Source organism: Pseudonaja textilis, chromosome 7, assembly GCF_049901715.1.
Source record: "Pseudonaja textilis isolate UNSWEBS1 chromosome 7, rPseTex1.2, whole genome shotgun sequence".
NCBI lineage: Eukaryota > Metazoa > Chordata > Lepidosauria > Squamata > Elapidae > Pseudonaja > Pseudonaja textilis.
The window spans coordinates 2193254-2217734 of record NC_141996.1 but is presented as its reverse complement, the minus strand read 5'-3'; the positions used below and the strand labels follow the sequence as shown (position 1 = coordinate 2217734).

Sequence of the window (24481 nt, the reverse complement as noted above, 5' to 3'; positions counted from 1 at the left end):
TCCCTAATTACAGATCGTCCTCGACTTACAACAGTTCCCTTAGTGACGGTTCAAAGCTGAAAAAAGCAACCCGATCATTTTTAACAGTTACCACCTTTGCGGCATCCCCAAGGCCACATGATCAAAATTCAGCTGACTCCTATTTATGATGGTTGTAGTGTCCCAAGATCACGTGAAGCCCCTTTGCGACCTTGTAAGCAATGTCAAAGGGGAAGACAGATTCACTTAACGACCGTGTGACTTGCTTAACAACTGCAGTGATTCGCTTAACAATTGTGGCAAGAAAAGTCGTAAAATAGGGCAACATTGACTTGCCAACCTCTCTCTTAGCAAAGAACATTTGGGGGTTCAATTAAGGGTGCAACTGGAGGACTGCCTGTTATATAAGCACTGACATTAAAAATGAAAAGGAGGATACATCACTCTAATTATTATTATCTCTATGGCTCCTCCTCGCCTCTCTTGGCCGAGCAGCCTTCCCTTTGAATTTAGTAGTGCGTTTCAATACTCTGTTTCCCAGGGAGCCTTTCGGCGACTTCCGTCACGTAGTGTGCCCCGCCGGCGTCCCGCCGAACTGCCTTTCCCATCATGCCTCGGGGGACGGGAGCTCCTCCCTTCCGGCGAGCGCGGAGGGGCTTCCGGCGAGCGGCGGCTCCTTTCTGGGAAGGCGGGGGCCGCATCCTCCACGCCCCTCGGCCGCTGCGCTGCTCGCCGGCCCGCCTGCCCGCTTCGACCTCGCCATGTCCGCCCTGGAGAAGCAGCTGCAGCTCGGCCGCCTGCCCCCTCGCCCGCCGGGCCCCGCCGGAGGCAGCGGCCAGGCCCCTCCCAAGATGCGCATGGGGTAAGAGACCGGCCGCGGTGACGTCACGGGCGGTGACGTCACGACGGGAAGGGGAGACCGGCGGTGACGTCATCGGCGCTCGGAGGGGGACACGGGCGCGGGGGGGGTGTTGTAGAGGAGGCTTTGCGGGGGAGGGAACGGGGAGGCGAATGAACCCAGTGCCCCGCCGAGGATGCGGGACTACAACACCCATCATCCTCCCCAGCCAGCCCGGCTTGGGCGTTGTCTGCTACTTACCTTGCGAAAAATCACACTGAGTTTGATTCATTCCTTGATCAGCCGCCCATTAATTAGAGATTAATCTATGGAGGGTCTCCCCCCCCCCGATAATGGGGAGGGTCTTCCTCCCAGTTGGATAATAGGGAGGGTTTCCTCCCCAGGTGGATAATGAGGTCTCTCCCAGCTGGATAATGGGGAGGGTCTTCCTCCCAGTTGGACAGTGGGGTCCCCCCCAGCTGGATAATGGGGTCTTCCCCAGTTGGATAATGGGGAGGGTTTCCTCCCCGTGAGGTGGATAATGAGGGTCTCTCCCAGCTGGATAATGGGGAGGGTCTGCCCCCAGTTGGACAATGGGGCCCCCCAGTTGGATAATGGGGTCTCTCCCAACTGGATAATGGGAGGGTCTCCAGGTCTCCCCCAGTTGGATAATGGGGTCTCTCCCAGCTGGATAACAGGGAGGGTCTGCCCCCCAGTTGGACAATGGGGTCTTTCCCCAGTTGGATAATGGGGAGGGTCTCCCCCCGTTGGACAATGAGGTCTCTTCCAGTTGGATAATGGGGAGGGTCTCCCCCCAGTTGGACAATGGGGTCTCTCCCAGCTGGATAATGGGGTCTTCCCCCAATTGGATAATGAGGTCCCTGCCAGCTGGATAATGGGGAGGGTCTCCCCCAGTTGGTCAATAATAGAGGGCTCTCTTCCCAGCTGGATAATGGGAGGGTCTCCCCCCAGTTGGACAATGCCCCCCAGTTGGATAATGGGGTCTCTCCCAGCTGGATAACAGGGAGGGTCTGCCCCCAGTTGGATAATGGGGTCCCCTCCAGCTGGATAATGGGGTCTTCCCCAGTTGGATAATGGGGAGGGTCTCCCCCAGTTGGACAATGCCCCCCAGTTGGATAATGAGGTCTCTCCCAGCTGGATAATGGGGAGGGTCTCCTCCCAGTTGGACAATGGGGTCCCCCCAGTTGGATAATGGGGAGGATCTCCCCTCGTTGGATAATGAGGTCTCTCCCAGCTGGATAATGGGGAGGGTCTCCCCAGTTGGACGATGGGATCCCCCCGTGACAATGCTGGATAATGGGGTCTCTCCCCAGCTGGATAATGGGTCTTCCCCAATTGAAATGTCCCCGTCAGCTGGATAATGGGGAGGGTCTCCCCACCACCACATCTGAACCACAACCCATTTTTGCCCTCTTGGGTGCCCGATTCCTTCTAACTGCGCCCCCCCCATTGAAAGACACTCCCTCCCCCCACTTTGCTTTCCCACCCCCACTCCCATCCTCCTCCTCCTCAGCTGGCATCCCTCTCCCATCCTCCCCAGCCAACCACGGGAGAGAGGAGGGAGTGCTCTAAGACCCCCCCCGTGCTCCCTTTGACAAGGGAAAGGGGGGCGGCTCAGGGTAAGGGGAAAAGAGGGAGGGCCAGCACAGGGACGCAGCCCCCACCCATGGACTCCCAGCCCCTCCAGCCTGCAAGGAGGGAGGGAGGGAGAGAGGGAGAGAAGGAGGCGTGGAGGATGGGCACTGGGGAAGGGTGGGGGGGTGGATAATGCAATTTGGGGGGGGTTCAGACTGCAGAGGGGTGGGGGCAAGGGGCTGGGGGCAAAGCGTTCTATCATGTTTGGCAACTTTTAAGAGTTGTGGACTACAACACCCAGACTCCTCCAGCCAGGGGAATTCTGGGAGTTGAAGTCCAAGCAGGTTGACAAACCCTATCCTAAGCCTTTCAGTGCAGCTAGTCCTCAACTTAACAGCTACTTTGAGTTGCAGTGGCCTTGTGGGGGCAGAAAAAAAGGGGACTAACGGTCGTTTTTCACACTTACGACTCTTTTTCGCACTTGCGACCGTTGCAGCCTGGCTACGCGATCAAAATTCAGGCGCTTGGCGTCATATTTACGACGGTCGCAGAGTCACGCGATCCCCTTTCGCGACCGTCTGACGAACAACGGGGGGAAGCCAGGTTCATTTAACAGCCGTGTTACTAACTTAAGAATTGCAGTGATTCGCTTAATGACTGGTATGAAAAGCGGGGGGGTTAAAAAGGGGGCATAACTCAACGACTGACTGGTTTAGCAATATATATTTTAGGCCGAATTGTGGTAAGTTAAGGACTATCTGTGCAGCAACAACCAATGACTACAAGCCCGAACCCTGAAAAGTTCTGCTATTAAGACATTTGCGCATCATGCCCAGATGTGTGTCACTTGCACACCTGCACAGCATGCCCAGATGTGTGTCACAACTGGCAGAGATGGCGACATTTCTGCCAGAGGGACGTTGCAACCAGAATTGACTTTCTGGGACTTTAGTTTCTTTTGGACAAAGTGGATTATTTAGATTATTATTTATTATTATTTAGATTATTCAGATTCTTTTGGACAACACAGATAATTTCCTGCTTCTTTACAAGATTCATTTTGTGACAGGGTTTTAGGCGGGTTTTTTTTGAATGGGTAGATGAATGTTGGGCTCTGAAACAAAAGACATGGTGCTGGGTTTTTTTCCTTGCCAAATGTTTCCGGCCTCTGCTTTCTAAACTTGGTCCCAATCTTTCCAATTTGGCCTGGATGATCCTGAGGTTGAGATATCTGAAGAGAGAGAAAATGTTGGGAGCTGGTAGCTAAAAGGTGGAGGAGACCTTGGCGTTCTGGAAGCAGGGTGGTTTCCTTGCAGACGTTTCATGACCCAGCTGGGTAATATCATCAGTGCTAGAAGGGAGGAGGGATTGCAGGGAGGAAGAGGAGGCGGAGAAGGGCTGTGGGGTCCTTGGGGCTCTCTGAGCCGGGTGGTTTTCTTGCATGTTTCATGACTCAGCCAGAGGAGGTAGAAGAAAACAAGAACACAAGGTCAGAGAACACCAGTTCTCCTCCTCCTCCTCCTCCTCCTCCTCCTCCTCCTCCTCCCTCTTCTCTTCCTCCTCCCTCTTCTCCTCTTCCTCCTCTTCCCTCTTCTCTTTTCTCTTCTTCCTCTTCTATTCCTCCTCTTCTCCTCTTCTCCTCCTCCTCCTCCCTCTTCTCTTTTCCTCTTTTCTTCCTCTTTTCTTCCTCTTCTCCTCCTCCTCCCTCTTCTCCTCTTCCTCCTCCTCCCTCTTCTCTTTCTCTCCTCCCTCTTCTCTTCCCTCCTCCTCTTCTCCTCCCCTTCCTCCTTCTCCTCTCCTCCTCCTCCTCCCTCTTCTCCTCCTCCTCCTCCCTCTTCTCTTCCTCCTCTCCTATTCCTCTTCTCCTCTTCCTCCTCCTCCCTCTTCTCTTTTCTCTCCTCCCTCTTCTCTTCCTCCTCCTCCTCCTCCTCCCACTCTCCACTCCTCCCTCTTCCTCCTCCTCCCTCTTCTCTTCCTCCTCCCCCTCTTTTCCTCCTCTCCCTCCTCCTCTCCTCCTCCTCCCTCTTCTCTTTTCTCTCCTCCTCTTCTCTTCCTCCTCCTCTTTTCCTCCTCTTCCTCCCTCTTCTCCCCCTCCCTCTTGTCTTCCTCCTCTCCTCCTCCTCCTCTCCTCCTCTTCCTCCTCCCTCTTCTCTTTCTCTCCTCCCTCTTCTCTTCCTCCCTCCTCTCCTCCTCCTCTTCCTCCCTCTTCTCCTCTCCTCCTCCTCTTCCTCCCTCTTCTCCTCCCCTCCTCCTCTTCCTCCCTCTTCTCCTCCTCCCTCTTGTCTTCCTCCTCTCCTCCTCCTCCCTCTCTCTCCTCTTCCTCCTCCTCCTCCTCTTCTCTTTCTCTCCTCCTCTTCTCTTCCTCCTCCTCTCCTCCTCCTCTTCCTCCCTCTTCTCCTCTCCTCCCTCTCCTCCTCTTTTCCTCCTCCTCCCCCAAACCCCACTCCCTTTGAGCACTGATGATGTTACTTAGCGGGATCATGAAATGTCTAGAAAACCACCCAGCTCAGAGAAGCATCAAAGACCCCCACAGTCCTCCTCCCCCTCCCTTCTTGCACTGATGATGTTGCCTAGTCGGGTCATGAAATGTCTGCACAAAAACCACCCAGCTCAGGGAGCATCCAAGGACCCCCACAGTCCCTCCATTAATTTTCCCAATGGGTCGCATGAGAAATTTGAACTGCTGTGGAGGGCCGAAACAACAGGGGTGTGTGAAATTGGGTAAGCAAAAATTAATTATTGCCTTCCAAACCAAAAACAATCCCAGGGGACCTGAACAGAGCCAGCCAAAAGCTCAAATTTAGCCTGCAGGCCATAAAAAACGCCCAGGTCTGCTTTAGATTCATTCATTCATTCATTCATTCATTCATTCATCCATCCATCCATCCTCCTCCCTCTAAATCTAATACCTCCCTCATCCTTTGATGGTGGGTGGAATCAGAGGAAGATTTGTAAGCAAAAAAAAATAAAATTAAACACCTCCTTTTCTTTTTTCAGGCCTGGAAGGAAGCGAGATTATAGTCCGGTTTCCTGGAACCAATATTTTGAATCTATGGAAGATGTCGTGGTTGACACTGACTCTGGCAAGGATATATCCTTCTCTTTTGGTCTCTGGTGTATTTATTCCAATTGCCTAATCTTGACGGTGCGGTTAATAATTGAAGCCAAGGGTTCTCCCAGCTCCATTTAGCACGCCCATCTTATTGCTAGATGACTTTCGAATTAAAAATGCAAAAACAACTGTGGGCCAGCCATCACTTCCTTTTTTAAACCCCAAAAGAAGAAAGCTATAGGTCTTCTAAGTCACCTCTGTTAATTAATACGGGTTGTCCTCTCATTAGGACCGGTCACTTAGCAATTCTTCGTAGTTCCAGTTAAGCTCCCTGGGTCTATTTCCAGCCCACTAACCATCGTGGCTAGTCTAGGGAAGAGAAGGACCAGGGGAGACAGGAGAACATCTTCCCATAGTTGAGGGGCTGCCCCAGAGAGGAGGAAGGGGTCAAACTATTTTCCAAGGCACCCAAAGGCCAGACAAGGAATAATGGATGGAAAGTGAACCAGGAGAGATTTTTCAACCTGGAAATAAGGAGAAATTTTCTGACAGGGAGAACAATCCACCCATGGAAGAGAAGTTGCCTTCGGAAGTTGTGGGAGCTTCATCCCTGGAGGCTTTCAAGAAGAGACTGGACTGCCCTCTGTTAGAAATGGTGTAGGGTCTCCTGCTTGGGCAGGGGGTTGGACTAGATGACCTACAAGGTCCCTTCCCACGCTGTCAATCTGATGTATTGCTCTTTTCTGAACTCTTTCCAGAGTCCCAACATCTTTTTATTACAGCAAGGTGACCAAACCTGGATGCCGTATTCCAGGCGCGGCCTTACCAAGGCCTTATAAAGTGGTACTAACACTTCACGTGGTCTTGATTCTGTCTCTCCAAGGTCCCTCGCAGCCCCGGGGATTTTATGATTCTCTATAGTAGTGTTCTGTCAGAGTATATTCATGAACTGGAATAAGTGCTCGGTAACAAGGTCGGCCCAATGAATAGGCGTAGCAACTAAGTCAGCCAATGAGGACTGTTTGGAAAGTGAAATGAGAAGTAGCCTAGGCCTGGCTCTATATTAAGCTCTGAAGCTATGTTAAGCTCCGAGTCTGTCTATTGAAAATGAAACGGCTTCTCTGCTGTGTGTCTTGCTTGCCTGCTGAACTAAAGTGAAACTGAGGCCTGTTTCCGAGCTCCTGCGTTGCTGCTGTTCTCCTCTGAACCTGTAACATGTCTGCTTCTGGAGAAATCTACAACTGGTATTGTAAAATTGGCTTTACGTGTTTGTAAAGAAGTTAAATGAAGCCTCAGCCGTCTGTGTTTAGTTTTCTGGCGCTGAATTTACGCTGCATAACTCTGAAGATGTTCTACCTCCTCCTCTTTTCCCCCCTTTAATCTGGAGTCTTTCCCAGGAGGTTGTCCTTTCCTTAACTGTTCATACACTTTTCGAGTTTACAAGAGCGGGTCCGAAGGTCCGGTGTTGCTCCTACTTCACGGTGGAGGTCATTCTGCGCTCTCCTGGGCCGTCTTCACCGTAAGTCCCTTCCTTGTTGGTTTCTTTCTGGGTTTTAGATTTTTAAAACCCCGCAGAGCGACTCTGGGCATGTCGCTTATCTACAGGGCAGTCCCTCGACGTACGGCCCTCAACGTTTCTTTCGTCGCTAAGCGAGACGTTTGTTTCAGTTGAGCTCTGCCCCCATTCCGCGACCTTTCCCTGCCACGGGGACGAAGCAAGTCGTTTAATCGTCATTAAGTCGATAACGCGGCCGTTAAGCGAATCCGGCTTCCGAAGGTCGCTCCGAAGGGGATCGCGTGAGCCCTGGGACCGTTGTAAATATGAAACACCGCCCCCCCCGCCTTGCCAAGCGTCCCGAATTTGGATGACGGGGGATGCTGCGAAGGTCATAAGTGCGAAAAACGGTCCTTTTAAGTCAGTTTTTTTTTTCAGGGACGCTGTAAGTTCGAACAGTCCCTAAACGGACTGTCGTAAGTGGAGGGTTATCTGTACTCTGGCATCTCATTGGCCAGGGGAGCTTCCATCGGTTTGCAATCCCTGCCCAGTTTTTTGGGGCAGGAAAAGCTTTTTTGTGAGGGGTTTTGTGGTTTTTTTTTCATGTTTTGGTCACCTGGTCTCCCAGCAAAAACCTATTTTTAAAATGGCCTCTCAAGCAGAAATGCCGCTTCATTGTGGCAGGGCCCAAAATAACACTGCTAAGTGTTATAAATATAAAGTATAAATATGAAATATAAATATAAAAAGCAGGGATATACCATGTTTCCCCGAAAATAAGGCTCTGTTGTCAGGGCTCCAACAAATCCATCCCCATTCAAATCCTAAGTCTCTAGCCGTATCTCTCAAGAGTAAAAAAAAAGATTAGGAGTAGCCATGTCGGCGTTAGCTGGGTGCAGCCGACACTAAAATACATCATTCATTTCCCCCTTGACCCTGGTCTTCCCCCCCAAACCCCTGGATGTATATTCTCCAATGGGACATATCCATAGCCAAGAGTCATCAATCATGCTCTCCAGTAATAATCTTGCGCACCAATAGCTTCGGCTGCCAAGCTGATTATCTGAGGCATTTACAGAATGCACTGCTTCCCCCCGCCCCCACTCCCTTTCTGCTGGCAACTAAAAGGGCAAAGGAGTATTATTTATTTTTAATTGTCCCCTCCCCTCTATCTATCTATCTATCTATCTATCTATCTCTATCTATCTATCTATCTATCTATCTATCTATCTATCTATCTATCTCTATCTGTCTATCTGTCTATCTATCTATCTATCTATCTATCTATCTATCTATCTATCTCTATCTATCTATCTATCTATCTATATTTATATATATCTATATATATATTTGCCACTAAAAAGAGGCACCAGGTCTTATTTTCGGGGAATGTCCTCCATTGACTAACCTCACTTGCGCGCATCACCCCTGTCCTCCTTTTCGCTGTCAGGGGCCTTTAGGAACTTCTTCTACGTCCGGCAAGGCTATCCTGAAGGCCTCTGCAGCCAATAACAGAGCTTTGGATCGATCCAGAGCTTTCTTCTCAGCTCCAGAGGCCTTCAGGAAAACCTGGCCAGCCTTGCCGGCTGCAGAAGAAATAGGCCGGCCAGGCAGGTGTTGGAATGTGTGCAAGGCCTGGCTACAACTGCCCAAAGGGCAGTAGTAGGGCAGCTCCATCCTCCTCCACCCTAGCTTAATGTTCACCTGTGCTCTCTGGAGTAGGCGGGATATTAATTAGGGCTTATTTGGGGCTTAATTAGGGCTTGTGTTTTGCCTTTGGAAGAGGTTTTTTTTGCAGGCGGGGAGGGGGAGTAGAACTCCCGAGCATCAGAGCTTGTTAATAATAATAATAATATAGGAAATACTCTAAATGCTCTGATGGTCCTTTTGAAAAATCCTTTCTTAGTGAGAACCTAGAAGCCAAGGGGGACATACGTGCCAAATTTCAAGATTGTAGGCTTTACGGTTCTGGAGATTTTGTGATGATGCATGAGGGGTATTTCATTTTTATAAATATAGAGCAACCAGGATAATTAGGGGACTGGAGGCTAAAACAACGAACGGTTGCAGGAACTGGGCCTGGCTAGTCTAGTGAAGAGAAGGACCAGGGGAGACACGATAGCAGTCTTCCAATATTTGAGGGAGGGGCTGCCACAGAGGAAGGAAGGGGGTCAAGCTATTTTCAAAAGCCCCTGAAGGCCAGACAAGGAATAATGGATGGAAACTGAACCAGGAGAGATTCAACCTGGAAATAAGGAGGAATTTTCCGACAGAACCATCAACCCATGGAACAGAAGTTGCCTTCAGAAGTTGTGGGAGCGCCATCGCTTGAGACTTTCAAGAAGAGATTGGACTGCCAATTGTCAGAAATGGTGTAGGGTCACCTGCTTGGGTAGGGGGTTGGACTAGATGACCTACAAGGTGCCTTCCAACTCTGATTATCTGTTAAATCCGTTAAATCTGATTTGAGTCATTTTATCTCTTTTCTTCAGGCCACCATCGTCAACCGTATCCAGTGCAGGATCGTAGCTTTGGATCTAAGAGGACACGGTAAGCCCTTCCAAGCCCGTTCTCTTCAGAGTCGAGCCTGGTTCTGTGGGATTTCAAAGGCAACCGGGGAAGTTTTCTTGGCAGGAATTCAGGTAGTCCTCGACTTACAACAGTGTGTTTACGGGACTGAAAAAAAGGGACTTAGGACCATTTTTCACACTTACAACAGTGGCGGCCCCTCCATGGCCACGCAATCAAGAGTCAGATGCTTGGGTAACCAACTCGTATTGATGACGGTTGCAGTGTCTCGTGCTCCCCTTTTGTGACCTCCTGACACGCAAAGTCAGTGGGGATTTGCTTAACGACTGTGGGAACTAACTTAACTGCAGGGATTCGCTTAACGACTCTGTCAGGAAAGGTTGTAAAATGGAGCGAAATTCATTTAACACGTGTCATGCCCCTGTTGGAGTCTGACTCCGAGGGAGAGATGGAACAGCTGACATGGAGTGGGAGTGTGGCTTGTGGAGGAAACTGGGGAGGGGCACATGCCAGCTGGGTATTCAGAGGAAGACCCAGGCCCATCCATCCCCTCTTCATCCTAGGGCACGCAGGGAGGAACGGAGAAGGGAGCAACGTGAACGGCATGGTCTATGAGGGAGGAAAGGGCCTTGATCCCCTTCATGGGCTGCAGCTGGGAGAAATGTTTAAACCAGGGGTGTCCAACCTTGGCAACTTTAAGACTTGTGGACTTCAACTCCCAGAATTCTTCAGCCAGCTTGGCTGAGGAATTCTGGGAGTTGAAGTCCACAAGTCTTAAAGTTGCCAAGTTTGGGAAACCCTGGTTTAAAAGGACAAACTGCGCCTGGCAAAGTTGCTGGAAGCAAAGCATGAAATTATTCTTGTCACAACTTATCTGTGTTCTGGCTTCCTCCCAACTGTGGTTTGTTGCGTTATCTGGTAGACGTCTGCAATTAATCATCCTTATCATGCCTGCCTACTAATTCCTTCAGTGTGGTTTGTGTTGGTTTTTTTTATTTTGTATTAACTTTACTTTGGGTGTGGAGTGCATTTACTCCCTCAGTAAACTCTTTTCTTTAAGAGGATAATTGGACATTGGGGCCAAGTTGGAGGCATTAAGGGGACTTTCTTCTATTTTTGTGACTTGGTTATTTTTGTGTCATACCCTGGGTCATCGCCTTGCATCTCACTTAGCAACAGAAATGTTGGGCTTGATTGTGGTCATAAGTCGAGGACTACCTGAATAGAAGCTGGCTGAGTCTTGTTGAGCCCATCCTGATGTGTTCGTGTGCCTATCCAGGTAGATTTCTATCCCGAGAATGTATTAATTATTTGAGAAACATCAATATGAATATAATATTGTAATACGCAGCACGAATACCAATGCAACTCACGTAGTCCTCGACTTACGGCCAAATTTCTGAGCCTCAAATTTCTGGTGGTAAGCCAGGCATTCATTGAGCCTCGTGAATCACCGCAGTTATTAAGTGAGTCACACAGTTGTTAAATGAATCGGGCTTCCCCCTTGACTTTGCACGTCGCAACCCTCGGGAAATTGAACCCGTCATAAATGTTGAGTCAGTTGCCAAGCGTCTGAATTTTGATCGTGGTGATGCTACAATGGTTGTAAGTGTGAAAACAGTCGTAAGTTATATATTTTTTTTTCCAGTAGCTGTGGGAGTTTCGAATGTTGACTAAATGAATGGTTGTAAGTTGAGGACAAACAGCAGATATTTTTAAAAAAGGGAATTTGGACCGGCGAGTTCACTTCATTCGGCCTCCATTTAAAGCAACTCAGCAATTTGGGTTGGAAATGCCTCAGTTTGGCCATTCGTCGCGTAACATTTACGCGCACAATTCATTAGACAAGGTGATGCTAAAACTGTCAAAAGCAACAATAGGGGTAACATTGAAGGTCGGTTGTAGGGGTGCATCAGTTGAATCAGGGGTGGCAAACTATGGCCCTTTTAGGACCTGTGGACCTCGACTCCCAGAATCCCTCAGCCAGCCATGGGGAATTATGGCCCTTTTAGGACCTGTGGACTTCAACTCCCAGAATCCCTCAGCCAACATGGGGAATTATGGCCCTTTTAGGACTCATGTACTTCAACTCCCAGAATCCCTGAGCCAGCCATGGGGAATTATGGCCCTTTTAGGACCTGTGGACTTCGACTCCCAGAATCCCTCAGCCAACATGGGGAATTATGGCCCTTTTAGGACTCATGTACTTCAACTCCCAGAATCCCTGAGCCAGCCATGGGGAATTATGGCCCTTTTAGGACCTGTGGACTTCGACTCCCAGAATCCCTCAGCCAGCATGGGGAATTATGGCCCTTTTAGGACTCATGTACTTCAACTCCCAGAATCCCTGAGCCAGCCATGGGGAATTATGGCCCTTTTAGGACCTGTGGACTTCGACTCCCAGAATCCCTCAGCCAACATGGGGAATTATGGCCCTTTTAGGACTCATGTACTTCAACTCCCAGAATCCCTGAGCCAGCCATGGGGAATTATGGCCCTTTAAGACCTGTGGACTTCGACTCCCAGAATCCCTCAGCCAACATGGGGAATTATGGCCCTTTTAGGACTCATGTACTTCAACTCCCAGAATCCCTGAGCCAGCCATGGGGAATTATGGCCCTTTTAGGACCTGTGGACTTCGACTCCCAGAATCCCTCAGCCAACATGGGGAATTATGGCCCTTTTAGGACTCATGTACTTCAACTCCCAGAATCCCTCAGCCAGCATGGGGAATTATGGCCCTTTTAGGACCTGTGGACTTCGACTCCCAGAATCCCTCAGCCAGCATGGGGAATTATGGCCCTTTTAGGACCTGTGGACTCCCAGAATCCCTCAGCCAACATGGCGAATTATGGCCCTTTTGGGACTCATGTACTTCAGCTCCCAGAATCCCTGAGCCAGCCATGGGGAATTATGGCCCTTCTAGGACCTGTGGACTTCGACTTCCAGAATCCCTCAGCCAACATGGGGAATTATGGCCCTTTTAGGACCTGTGGACTTCAACTCCCAGAATCCCTGAGCCAGCCATGGGGAATTATGGCCCTTTTAGGACTCATGTACTTCAGCTCCCAGAATCCCTCAGCCAGCCATGGGGAATTATGGCCCTTTTAGGACCTGTGGACTTCAACTCCCAGAATCCCTCAGCCAGCAGGCTCAGGAATTCTGGGAGTTGAAGTCCAGGAGTCCTAAAAAGGGCCATACTTCCCCATCTCTAACTTGGACAGATGTCCTTGGGGAATAAGTTCTTCCCGGCTTCACCCCTGGTAACCATGGACAACTGCAAAGTTTTCTCCCACAGGTTTAGGATGTTTGGTCACATATTCTTGGCCACGCTTCCTTCTCCCCCAGCCTCAGCCCATTTGCACCCAGCTTTCCTCCTCTGCTGGCTCTCCCTAGGCCATTCTCCGTGGCCCTCTGCCCATCGGTCAATCTTGATATGTGCTGAAATGGACAAGCTAACTTTAGAGATGTAAAATAAAGACGAGTCGGAATGTTGTGCAATTTGGGATAGATTCTACCAATGGTGGGAGCAGAAAGGAAGGTCTTAGGTTGGGGAAGGAATTCCTTAGAGGGTAAATGAACGGATGAGATGAAAAGAGGACCAGTGAGGTTGGAAAATACATGAGCAAACCAATGTACAGATGTATATATTTGAATAATTGTATATGGGAAAATATATATCTGCGCGAGACTGACCAAAAGTTACGTCAAACCGGCTTCACTATGTTCAATGTTTTTAACTGTTTTGTCCAATAAAATGTTTAAAAAAAAAAAAAAGAATTGGTTGATCGATAACTTCATAGAGGAGAAGCGTTCTTAATTCAGGTGAATGCTTTTTTAATTCGACCCGGTTTTGTTGCAGGTGAGACAAAAGTCCGGAATCCGGAAGATCTCTCTGCGGAGACAATGTCCAAGTAGGTGGCCTCATATTTGGGGTGGGGTGGGGGGTGTTTTGAAGTTAAGAACCTGGGTGTGATGACCCAAAGGGGCGTGGCACGAAAGCAACACAGCCAGAGAACAGGTTCAATTCCCTTTTATTGCTCCAACTTTGCCCCCAAATCTCCCCATATTTACTGCAAGTCCTGGAGGAAAGTCCTCAGGTGCACCTTCAGCAGCCTCTGACTGCGAGTAGTTCAGTAAGCCAGGTTTAGCCCAACAATAACCAGGACCAGCAGCCCAATAAGCCAGGTTAGCCTAACAGTAAGAAGGACCAGCAGCCCAATAAGCCAGGTTAGCCTAACAGTAACCAGGACTAGCAGTCCAACAAGCCAGGTTAGCCAAACTAACCAGGACCAGCAGTCCAATAAGCCAGGTTTAGCCAAACAGTAGCCAGGGCCAGTAGTCTAACAAGTCAGGTTAGCCAAACAGTAACCAGGACTAGCAGTCCAATAAGCCAGGTTAGCCAAACAGTAATCAGGACAGTAACCAGTCCAATAAGCCAGGTTTAGCCAAACAGTAACCAGGACTAGCAGTCCAATAAGCCAGGTTAGCCTAACAGTAACCAGGACTAGCAGTCCAGTAAGCCAGGTTAGCCAAATAGTAACCAGGACCAGCAGTCCAATAAGCCAGGTTTAGCCAAACGGTAACCAGGACTAGCAGTCCAATAAGCCAGGTTAGCCTAACAGTAACTAGGACTAGCAGTCCAGTAAGCCAGGTTTAATCAAACAGTAACCAGGACCAGCAGTCCAATAAGCCAGGTTAGCCTAACAGTAACAAGGACTAGCATTCCAATAAGCCAGGTTAGCCTAACGGTAACTAGGACTAGCAGTCCAATAAGCCAGGTTAGCCAAACTAATCAGGACCAGCAGTCCAATAAGCCAGGTTCAGCCAAACAGGAACCAGAGCCAGCAGTCCACTAAGCCAAGTTTAGTCAAACCATAATCAGGAGCAAGAAGTTCAGCAAAGCAGACAAACCGAACAAGCCCCACAAGACAGCACCGTAATCTCCGGGTGTCGGCAAGCGCACACGATTCAAGGCTTGTTCCCAACCAATGCCCCCTCCCACCAGCACCTCCTTACATCTCAGTCCCCAGGTGTGCCTTGTGAAGAGGGGCGGGGCGCTCTCCTCCCGAGTAGCCGTCTCCGTCTGCATCGTTCTCGCCTTCTCTCTGCTCTCCGTGCTCTTGGATCGGGAGGGGGTGGTCCTTGCTCTGTGCCTGAGCTCTCTCTCTCTCTCCTCCTCTTCCTCCTCCCTGTCTCTAATCCCGAAAAGCCCAGCCCGGACTGGCCCCGCCCTTCCCCATTTTCCTCCGCAGCCCCTCCCCCAATCTCCGTCGGCTCTTGTCGCAGCTCATCTCCCCGCGGATTCAGGGCTCTGACGGGGGCACGACACGGGGGTTCCACGGTCATGTTTGGATACTCCTCTGCTAGGAGACCAGTCGGGTTCCTCGGCCGGTTGGTTTGCCGCGGGGCGAACGAGCAAGATGGGCTTATGGGGTCCCATCCAGCAGGACAGCGGCTGACCTCCTCCTGTTCTCCTGTGCTTTCAGAGACGTTGGCAACGTGGTGGAAGCCATGTATGGTGACCTTTGCCCTCCTATTATGCTAATCGGGCACAGCATGGGAGGAGCCATTGCCGTCCACACAGCGGCATCCAACCTGGTGCCGAGCTTGTTGGGCCTCTGTATGATCGACGTTGTGGAAGGTAAGCCCCCACTCCAAAATTTTCTCCTCCGCATCGACCTTTCCTAACCTTGCGGTATCCGTGATACATGTCGGTTTGTTTACCGTGTTTCCCCCGAAAATAAGACCCTATGGTCAGGATTCCGGCACTGAACCCCAATTAAATCCTGAGTCTCGAGCCAAACTTCCAAAGGATTTATTGGGAGTTAACACGTCTGGCTCTGCCTGGGTGTAGCCGACTCTGAGACGCATCGTTCACTGTCACCCTTGACCCTGGTTTTCCCTCCCACCCCTGTGAGCGTATCGTAATTCATATCCTCCAATGGGACACCTCCCTAGCCCAGAGTCCTCCATCAGGCTCTCCAGTTAGAATTTTCGCACGGCAGAAACTTCGGTCGCCTGGAATGCAGTTTCGGTTTGCAAGCTGCCGCACTGCTCCCCCCTCCCTTTCCGTTGGCAACTCTACAAAGACCATGGAAATATTTTATGAGTTGAGCCTTCTCATATATCTTTTTGCGACCAAAAAAAGGCACCAGGTCTTATTTTCGGGGGGATGTCCTCCACTGACTAACCTCACTTACGCGCATCGGCCCCGGCCTCCTTTTCGCTGTCAGAGGCCTTCAGGAACTACTTCTGTGACCCGCAAGGCTTTCCTGAAGGCCTCTGCGGCAAATAAGAGACCTCTGGATCGATCCAGAGCTTTGTTCTCAGCTCCAGAGGCCTTCAGGAAATCCTGGCCAGCCTTGCTGGCTGCCAAAGAAATGGGCCGACAAGGCAGGTGTCGGGGGGTGCGAGGCCTGGCTACAACTGTCCAAAGGTAAGTAGTAGGACAACTCCACCCCCCACTGCATCCCTACCCTAGCTTAATTTTTAACCCATCCACTCTGGAGTGGGCGGAGTCTTAATTAGGGCTTATTTTGGGGAAGTAGGCTTATCTTGGGTGCATGTCTAAAAAAATCAAGCTAGGGCTTAACTCTCGGGGTAGGTTGTATTTTCAGAGAAACAGGGTAACACCAGGTTTATCCCTCTGTCATTGGTACAGGGACGGCTATGGATGCCCTCAACAGCATGCAGAACTTCCTTCGGAGTCGCCCGAAGACGTTCAAATCTCTGGAAAACGCCATCGAATGGAGGTAACGTTAGAACCATGTTGGTCTGTTTGGGCATCCCATCCCAGTAAGCCTTGTGACGGCGAACCTCTGGCACGCGTGCCAAAGATGGCACGCACAGCCGTTTGTCCCGGCACGCGAGTCGCAGGCAGACTTACCTCACTGCACATGCGCAGGCCTCACAGCTGATTTTCGGCCTGTTTGATGCCGTTTCGGCCTTCCAGAGGCTTGAGGGAGGCCTCTGCAGTTTTTGCAGGACAAAAAAATAAGCCCATTTCGTCACTTCCGGTATTTCCGGAAATAAGTGATGAAATGGGCCCATTTTTTGGCCTGCGAAGCCTGCAGAGGCCTCCTCAAGCCTCTGGGAGGCCGAAAAGGCTCAAAACAGGCTGAAAATCAGCTGTGAGGCGCTGAGTGCAGGAGTGTGAGCGTGCGCACCATTTTTTGGGCGCAGGAGCCCCCAAAGGTTAGCCACCACTGCAATAAGCCAACTTTGTTCTCCGTCTCTGGATCTAGCCGCTCATAGTGACCGCAAACCATGAACTGGAGACCAAAAATACAATTAAGAGCGAATTACAATTAACCAGTGGCACGGTTGTGAATGCTCCAGAAGTCGTGAGTGCTCCCCTCACTGAATTCAAGAAGAGACAGGACAGCCGTTTGTCCAACATGGTATTAGGGTCTCTTGCTTGAGCAAGGGGTTGGACTAGATGATCTCCAAGGTCCCTTCCTGTCCTGTGATTCGGTTAATTCTGTTCAAAAGACAGCAAGTGCCGCCTCGGCAAAGAAGCTGACGAAACAGCGGCCCGTCTGCTGTTAAGAGGATCGCACAGACTGACACCCAACGACGGCACGACAAAGTAGCAACAACGGGAAAATGAAATCGGCTCTTGTGAATTCCGTGTCGGTGATGACTTGTGTTTTTTTTTCTGGTTTGTGTTTCCCTACAGCGTGAAGAGCGGGCAGATCAGAAATCTGGAATCGGCGAGAGTGTCCATGATCGGCCAAGTCAAAGAGTACGTCGGCTTTTTAAAAACTTCCTTCCCTGCCTCCTTCCGTGAAAATCCTTCCGCCTGGGCCCTTTTGCGAAACCCCTTCCTTGCAGAGCAGCATCTTGTCAAACTTGAAAAAGACTTCGAAGCGCCTGGACTTCCGCCCGCTGGCTAGAAAATGCTGGGGGTGTGTGGAGCGGTCGGTGGTCCCTCGGAGCTCCCGCTTTGCTTGCAGACGTTTCCTTACCCAGCTAGGTAACAGGGCTCCTCTTCCCGCTTCTCTTTGTCTTCTTTTTCCCCCCTTCCCTTCTGTCACTGATAATGTTACCTAGTTGGGTCATGAGACATCAGCAAGCAAAACAAGCACCAAGGACCCACAGCTGCCGCCTCCTTCTTCCTCTTCCTTCTCTTCCCCCCCTCCTCCTCCTCTTCTCCTCCTTCCTCCTCCTCCTCTTTCTCCTCCTCTTCTTCCTCTTCCTCCTCCTCCTCCTCTCTGCAAACCCCTTCCCTTCTAACACTGATGATGTTACCTAGCTGGGTCATGAAACGTCCGTAAGAAAATGACCCAGCTCAGAGAGCACCAAGGGTCCCACAGTTCAAGTCTGAGCTGCAAATATCCTCCTTTATTGTGATGGGATGTATAACGGACTCCAGAAACACGGAGAAGGGGCCATGGCTATTACCGAAAACACTCCTAACCGTGCTAGGCATACGTTGCTTTGACAGGCAATTCCAAGATCGCGTCCACATTCCTTTCGCTCGCAGTAAAGACTTTTCCGGGACTTTCCTGGTTTTTCTCAAGTTTGTCAATCTGGAAGGCCTTCATTTTAATCTCATTTTCCGTGCAAACTTTGCAATCAGGTGCGAAGAAGCCACGAGCCCCGGCGCCCCCAAAGCCATCGTGGAAGGGATTATAGAAGAGGAGGAAGAAGAGGAAGAGGAAGGCGAAAACGGGGAGTCTCTCAACAAGAAGAAGAAAGATGACGACGTGGAGGTGAGTGTTGTGGCCCGCCAGCGGTTAGCGGAGCTGGCGTCAGACTCGGACAGTGAGAAGGTTGCGGGGGGAACCTGGGCCAGTCCTGGAGTCTGGGGAAGGCTCGGATGAGGGCTCTGCGTCGGAGGCAGAGATGGGGCCAGGGCCATCCAACAGTTATCAGCTGCCTTCGGAATCAGAGATCAGTGAGGCAGAAGAACAGCTGGAGCCTGTTCCCAGTGTGTGCATGCACAGAGCTGCCAGAAGAAGGGAACAGTTAAGGAATAAGGGTCGACTCCTGAGTAAAGGCTCAGGTGGATGGGGAATGGCCCCTCCCATAGGGAATAAAAGAGGAGTGAAAGGGGAGTGGTTTTTTGCTGGAGACAGTTAGTTCAATTCATTAGGGTGAAGATTTGTTCGTAACTTCTTGCCAAGTAATTGCTGCTACAGCGTGGCGTTTGGAAGTTACCGTCCTGGCAACTCTCCTAGCCTGATAAGGCCTGTGGTTGTAATTGAAAGACTGTTTGCCTGACTTTGCTGGATGTGAACGAGAGGAATTCACATTATATCTTAAATAAAAGGGGTTTTGTCGGGACGAGGAGTCGGCTTCGTGATTTTGGGAAGCCTCGGTCAGAACAGTGAGAAACTTTTTCCCGGCCCTATTTTTTTTTTTTTTTCGCCCTTTCTGGTCCTTTGCATCTGAAGCCTGCGCAAAAAAAATTTTGGCGCTGAGATGCTCCGGTGTCGCCCTAATGAAATCACGATCCTCGAGCCAAACTTCAAAAAACTGCCAGGGATTCATTTGAGTCGACATCCTAGCCCTGCCCTGTATGAAGCCAACTCTGGCTTAAATCATTTCCAGTCCCCTGTGTGACCCTGTTTCCCCCCCCCGCTTCCAGGCGTGTCATAAATCAGATTCTCCAATTAAGGACATTCACGGGCTGGATGTCATCAATCACGTTCTCCAATTACGCTCTCCCATTAAATCTATTCCCAGGTCAAAAGCTCCGGTAGTTTAGTTACAATCTTTTAAAGAGAAAGAGTCGGAACGCACTTCCGCTTTCCCCCTCCCGTTGTATGGCAACTCCTACAAGAGGCAAAGGCATGTTGTACGGGTGGACACCCCGATTGTCGGCCTCTCGCTTGGTTGAATATTTTCCTTCTTCCTCCTTTCCCCTCCCCCGCTCTCTCCGCAGACCAAGAAAGAAGCCGCCTACACCTGGCGGATTGAACTGGCCAAAACGGAGAGATACTGGGATGGCTGGTTCAGGGGTCTCTCCAACCTCTTCCTCAATTGCCCTGTCCCCAAACTGCTGCTTTTAGCAGGTAAGTGGGGCTGCCTTTCCCCCTCCCCATTTCTTCCCTTCCTCCTTCCAGGAATTCATCCGCTCCCTTTGCGAGCTGGGCTGGAAGAGGCCCAAAGCCGCTATCCGACTTCCCTCCCTGAGGCTCATTGATTGAGCTATTTATTCGTCTCCCGCTTTCCTCCCTTTGACCAAGAATGCCAAGAGGCGAACGTCTCCGGCGCACCTTCCCATCTGCTATTTTCCCCACAACAACAACCCTGGGAGGTGGGTTGGGCTGAGAGAGAAGGACCGGCCCCAAAAAGTCGCCCGGCCAGCTTTCGTACCTAAGGAGGCCCTAAGAAGTCACGCTCTCCCACTCTCTAGCCTGGCCCTTTAACCACTAGGCCAAGCCGGGCCTCACAAACGTTTCGAGGGGTTTTGCAGAGGGGTTGATATGGGAGTATGCACAGGTAGTTCCCAAGTTGCAACCATTTGGGAAAAGAAAGGGAGGGAAGGAAGGATTGATGGATATTGAGTGGAGAAAGATGGATGATAAGAATGGATAGATAGAGAGACAAATAGGAGAAAAAGAGATAGAGATAGGAATGGGTAGGTAGGTAAGTAGATAGATAGATAGATAGATAGATAGATAGATAGATAGATAGATAGATAGATAGATAGATAGATGGATAGATAGATAGATAGACAGACAGACAGAGATGGGAGATAGAAGATGATAGATGAGAAAAAGAAGAGATAGGGATGGATGGATGGATAGATAGATAGATAGATAGATAGATAGATAGATAGATAGATAGATAGATAGGAGAAAAAGAAGAAAGATAGATAGAAAAAGATAGGAGATAGAGATAGGAATAGATAGAAAAAGGTGATGGGGTAGGTAAGTAGATGGATAGATAGATAGATAGATAGATAGATAGATAGATAGATAGATAGATGATAGATAGATAGATAGATAGATAGATAGATAGACAGACAGACAGACAGACAGACAGACAGACAGAGATGGGAGATAGAAGATGATAGATGAGAAAAAGAAGAGATAGGGATGGATGGATGGATGGATGGATGGATGGATGGATAGATAGATAGATAGATAGATAGATAGATAGATAGATAGATAACAGGAGAAAAAGAAGAGACCTAAAAAAAGATAGGAGATAGAGATAGGAATAGATAGAAAAAGGTGATAGAGGGAGGTAGATAGATAGATAGATAGATAGAGATAGGGGATAGAAGATAGAAGATGATACATAAGAGGAGGAAAAGAAGAGATAGGGATGGATGGATGGATGGATAGATAGATAGATAGATAGATAGATAGATAGATAGATAGATATGATAGATAAGAGGAGGAAAAGAAGAGATAGGGATAGATAGATAGATAGATAGATAGATAGATAGATAGATAGAGAGATAGATGATGATAGGAGGAAAAGAAGAGATAGGGATAGATAGATAGATAGATGGATAGATAGATAGAGATAAGAGTAGGTAGATGGTAGATAAGAAAGATAGGAATAGATAGATAGAAAAAGAGATAGTAGGTGGGAGAGAGAGAGACTGTTAGGTACATAACTCAGAAATGCAAAGAATAAATTCGAAAGTTGGCAAGAGCATTGGATTAACATCTAGGGGCCTCTCCTCTTTTCTCCCTCCCCTCCCCCAACTCCCTCCCCCCTCCATTTCTAGGCGTCGATAGACTGGATAAAGATCTCACCATTGGCCAAATGCAAGGTAAAAGTCTTCAGCTTTCCGGTCCAGGGCGGGTTTTAGGAAGGCCGCCTTCTTCCCCACTGACTACAGACATCCGCTGCCTTCCTTCCATTCATTCAGTGAACCTACCAAGGCCATTATATTCTGATGCATTCGCCGGATTCTCAAACGATTAAAAAGGTGCCCTCCTTAACAGCAGCCACTTCCCCAAATTTAATTGGCGTATTTTATTTTTTTATGCTGCCCCAACAAGGCCCCTCGTGTTTCTCCGAAGTCGTAGGGTTTCTTGGCTTGAAACAGGCCCAAATTTCCTTCCCCTGGCTTGGGTGGGATCCCCGCGGGACTCGAACTCACGACCTCCTAGACCGGGGCCTTAGCCCTTGACCCAACACCCGGCTCTCTTCTCCTTTTCCCCCGCAGGGAAATTCCAGATCCAGGTGCTCCCACAGTGCGGCCACGCAGTCCACGAGGATGCTCCGGAGAAAGTGAGTGCGCGTGGTCGTTTGGACCTTCTCCGTGCTGGACTCGAAACGAGGTTGCCGGGTCAGGCTCGTTCAAGGGGGGGGCTAAGCTGGTTGCCCCCCCCCACACCCCTCACCTGAGGGGGTGTGTCCTTCAGCCCCCAGAATTCCCTAACCAGCAGGGTCATGGTTTTGGTTGGCATGAGATTAAAAAAAAAAGACATTGAGACTTCGAGAAAAGTCAATACTGCCTCCGGTTTTAGTCACCAGACTATAAAAAGGAGGTTGAGACTCTGGAAAAAGTGCAGAGAAGAGCAACCAGGATGATTTTAGGGGACTGGAGGCTCAAACATAAGATGGATGGTTGTAGGAACTGGGCCTGGCTAGTCTAGGGAAGAGAAGGACCAGGGGAGACAGGAGAGCATCTTCCAATATTTGAGGGGCTGCCCCAGAGAGGAGGAAGGGGTCAAGTTATTTTCCAAAGCACCCGAAAGCCAGACAAGGAATCATGGATGGAAACTGACCAAGGAGAGATTCAACCTGGAAATAAGGAGAAACTTTCTGACAGGGAGAACAATCCACCCATGGAACAGAAGTTGCCTTCAGAAGTTGTGGGAGTTTCATCCCTGGAAGCTTTCAAGAAGAGACTGAACTGCCATTTGTCAGAAATGGTGTAGGGTCTCCTGCTTGGTCAGGGGGTTGGACTAGATGACCTCCAAGGTCCCAGCGCTAAGATTCTGTGACATACGTAGATAAGATATATATGATAGAAGATAGGCAGGTCATATAGACAAGAGAAAAAGATAGATGGAGAGAGAGAGAGAGAGAAATGATAGATAGATAGATAGATAGATAGATAGATAGATAGATAGATAGATAGATAGATAGATAGATAGATAGATAGATAGAGACAGATGATGGATGGATGGATGGATGGATGGATGGATGGATGGATGGATAGATAGATAGATAGATAGATAGATAGATAGATAGATAGATAGATAGATAGATAGATAGATAGATAGAGACAGATGATGGATGGATGGATGGATGGATGGATGGATGGATGGATGGATAGATAGATAGATAGATAGATAGATAGATAGATAGATGACAGATGATGATAGATAGATAGATAGATAGATAGATAGATAGATGGATAGATAGATAGATAGATAGATAGATAGATAGATAGATAGATAGATAGACAGACAGACAGACAGATAGATAGATAGAGACAGATGGATGGATGGATGGATAGATAGATAGATAGATAGATACAGATGATGATAGATAGATAGATAGATAGATAGATGATAGATAGATAGATAGATAGATAGATAGATAGATAGATAGATAGATAGACAGACACAGACAGACAGATAGATAGATAGAGACAGATGGATGGATGGATGGATAGATAGATAGATAGATAGATGTAAGAGATGATAGGTCAGATAGAGACAAAAAGATGGAGAGATAAATAGAAGATGGATGGATAGATAGATGAAAGAGATGATAGACAGGTTAGAGACAAAGATAGATGGAGAGAGAGATGATAGATAAATAGATGAAAGATGATAGACAGATAGAGACAAAGATGGAGGAGGGAGAGGGAAGATAGATAGCTAAATAGATGATTGACAGATAGATTGATTAGACAGAGACAGGCACGATTGATAGATGATTGATGGACAGACAGATCAATGGAACAACTTGCCTCACAGCATGGTGGGTCCTTCATCACTGGAGATTTTCAAGAAGAGACTGGAAAGCCATTTGTCCAGATTGGCCTAGGATCATCTCCTCCTTAAGCAGGGGGGTTGGACTAGAAGACCTCCAAGGTCCCTTCCAACTCCGTTGTTAGTTCGGTTAATGTTCTCTGGAAACCACCTTCCGGGCTCCAGTGGGCAAGGCCTGACCCGTCAGCGTGAACGGTTCCTTTGCGGGAGAGAGCAAGGAAGGTGCAGAACGCAGGGGTTCCCAGTGGGTTGGGGAGGGCCCGTCCCAGGGAAAAGGGGGAGAGTCCCCTTCGTCTCCGCGGAAAAAAACAACAACCCTCCCCCCCTCCGGTCTCTCTCTTTCAGGTAGCGGAAGCCGTGGCAACGTTCCTCATCCGTCACAGGTTCACGGAGCCCATCGGCGGATTTCAATGGTAAGGCTGGCGGTTGTGGTCACCAGATGTTGTTGAGCTGCTAGATTGGGGCTGGGGTGGAGCTCGGAGGGACAAAGCTGGCGGGAAGAACCGTACGGATAGTCCTCGAGTTACAAACGTTCGGTGACTGAAACTATGGCATCGAGAAAACTTGACTCACCACCCTTTTTTCACACTTAACGGCCGTGGCAGCATTTCCCATCGTCACATGATTTATATTCGGTTGGCCACCGGTTCCTATTTGTGATGGTCGCAGCGTCCCGGAGTCACGTGATGCCTTTTTTTGCGACCCTCTGACATCGGGGGAAGCCAGATTGACTTAACGACCGTCTTAAGTAGCTTAACCGCAGCGATTCACTCAACAAGCCTGGCAAAAACGGTCGTAAAACAGGCCAACTGTCATTTTTAAAGACGGTCTTTAAAAAAAGCTCGCTCCACGGCAGAAACTTGGGCGTTTCGTTGTCGTAAGTCGAGGACTATCTGGCATGCGGGGCGGGCGTCATCACGCAAGACGGCAACGCTAAAATCGAGGTTCCCCAGCTAAACACGTCTCCTCTTTCTCTCTTTTCTTTCACAGTGTTTTTCCTGCTTGTTAGTACCACACCCCTCCGATGGTCCCTCCTGCACCTCTTGTAAATAAACCAACATCGGACGCAT

General features: G+C 49.3%; 1 protein-coding gene across 1 annotated transcript; it reads left to right on the top strand.

The window, feature by feature from the left end:
* Nucleotides 1-594: 594 nt before the first annotated feature.
* PPME1 (protein phosphatase methylesterase 1) lies at nt 595-24481 on the top strand. Its single transcript, XM_087937833.1, has 14 exons — nt 595-841; nt 5411-5505; nt 6893-6984; nt 9453-9510; nt 13352-13403; nt 14979-15133; nt 16154-16244; nt 17171-17236; nt 18074-18206; nt 19382-19511; nt 21185-21229; nt 21629-21693; nt 23757-23824; nt 24402-24481. Exons 1-14 carry the CDS (start codon nt 741-743, stop codon nt 24418-24420), a joined length of 1170 nt encoding a protein of 389 aa, XP_087793959.1. The 5' UTR covers nt 595-740; the 3' UTR covers nt 24421-24481.

What these genes read in the sequence shown, in the direction of transcription:
- PPME1 (XM_087937833.1), top strand. Translation starts at nt 741, where the DNA reads ATGTCCGCCCTGGAGAAGCAGCTGCAGCTCGGCCGCCTGCCCCCTCGC. An exon ending in TTTGGATCTAAGAGGACACG is followed by an intron (nt 9,511 to 13,351) that starts GTAAGCCCTTCC and finishes GTTTTGTTGCAG; the next exon opens with GTGAGACAAAAGTCCGGAAT. An exon ending in TATGATCGACGTTGTGGAAG is followed by an intron (nt 15,134 to 16,153) that starts GTAAGCCCCCAC and finishes TCATTGGTACAG; the next exon opens with GGACGGCTATGGATGCCCTC.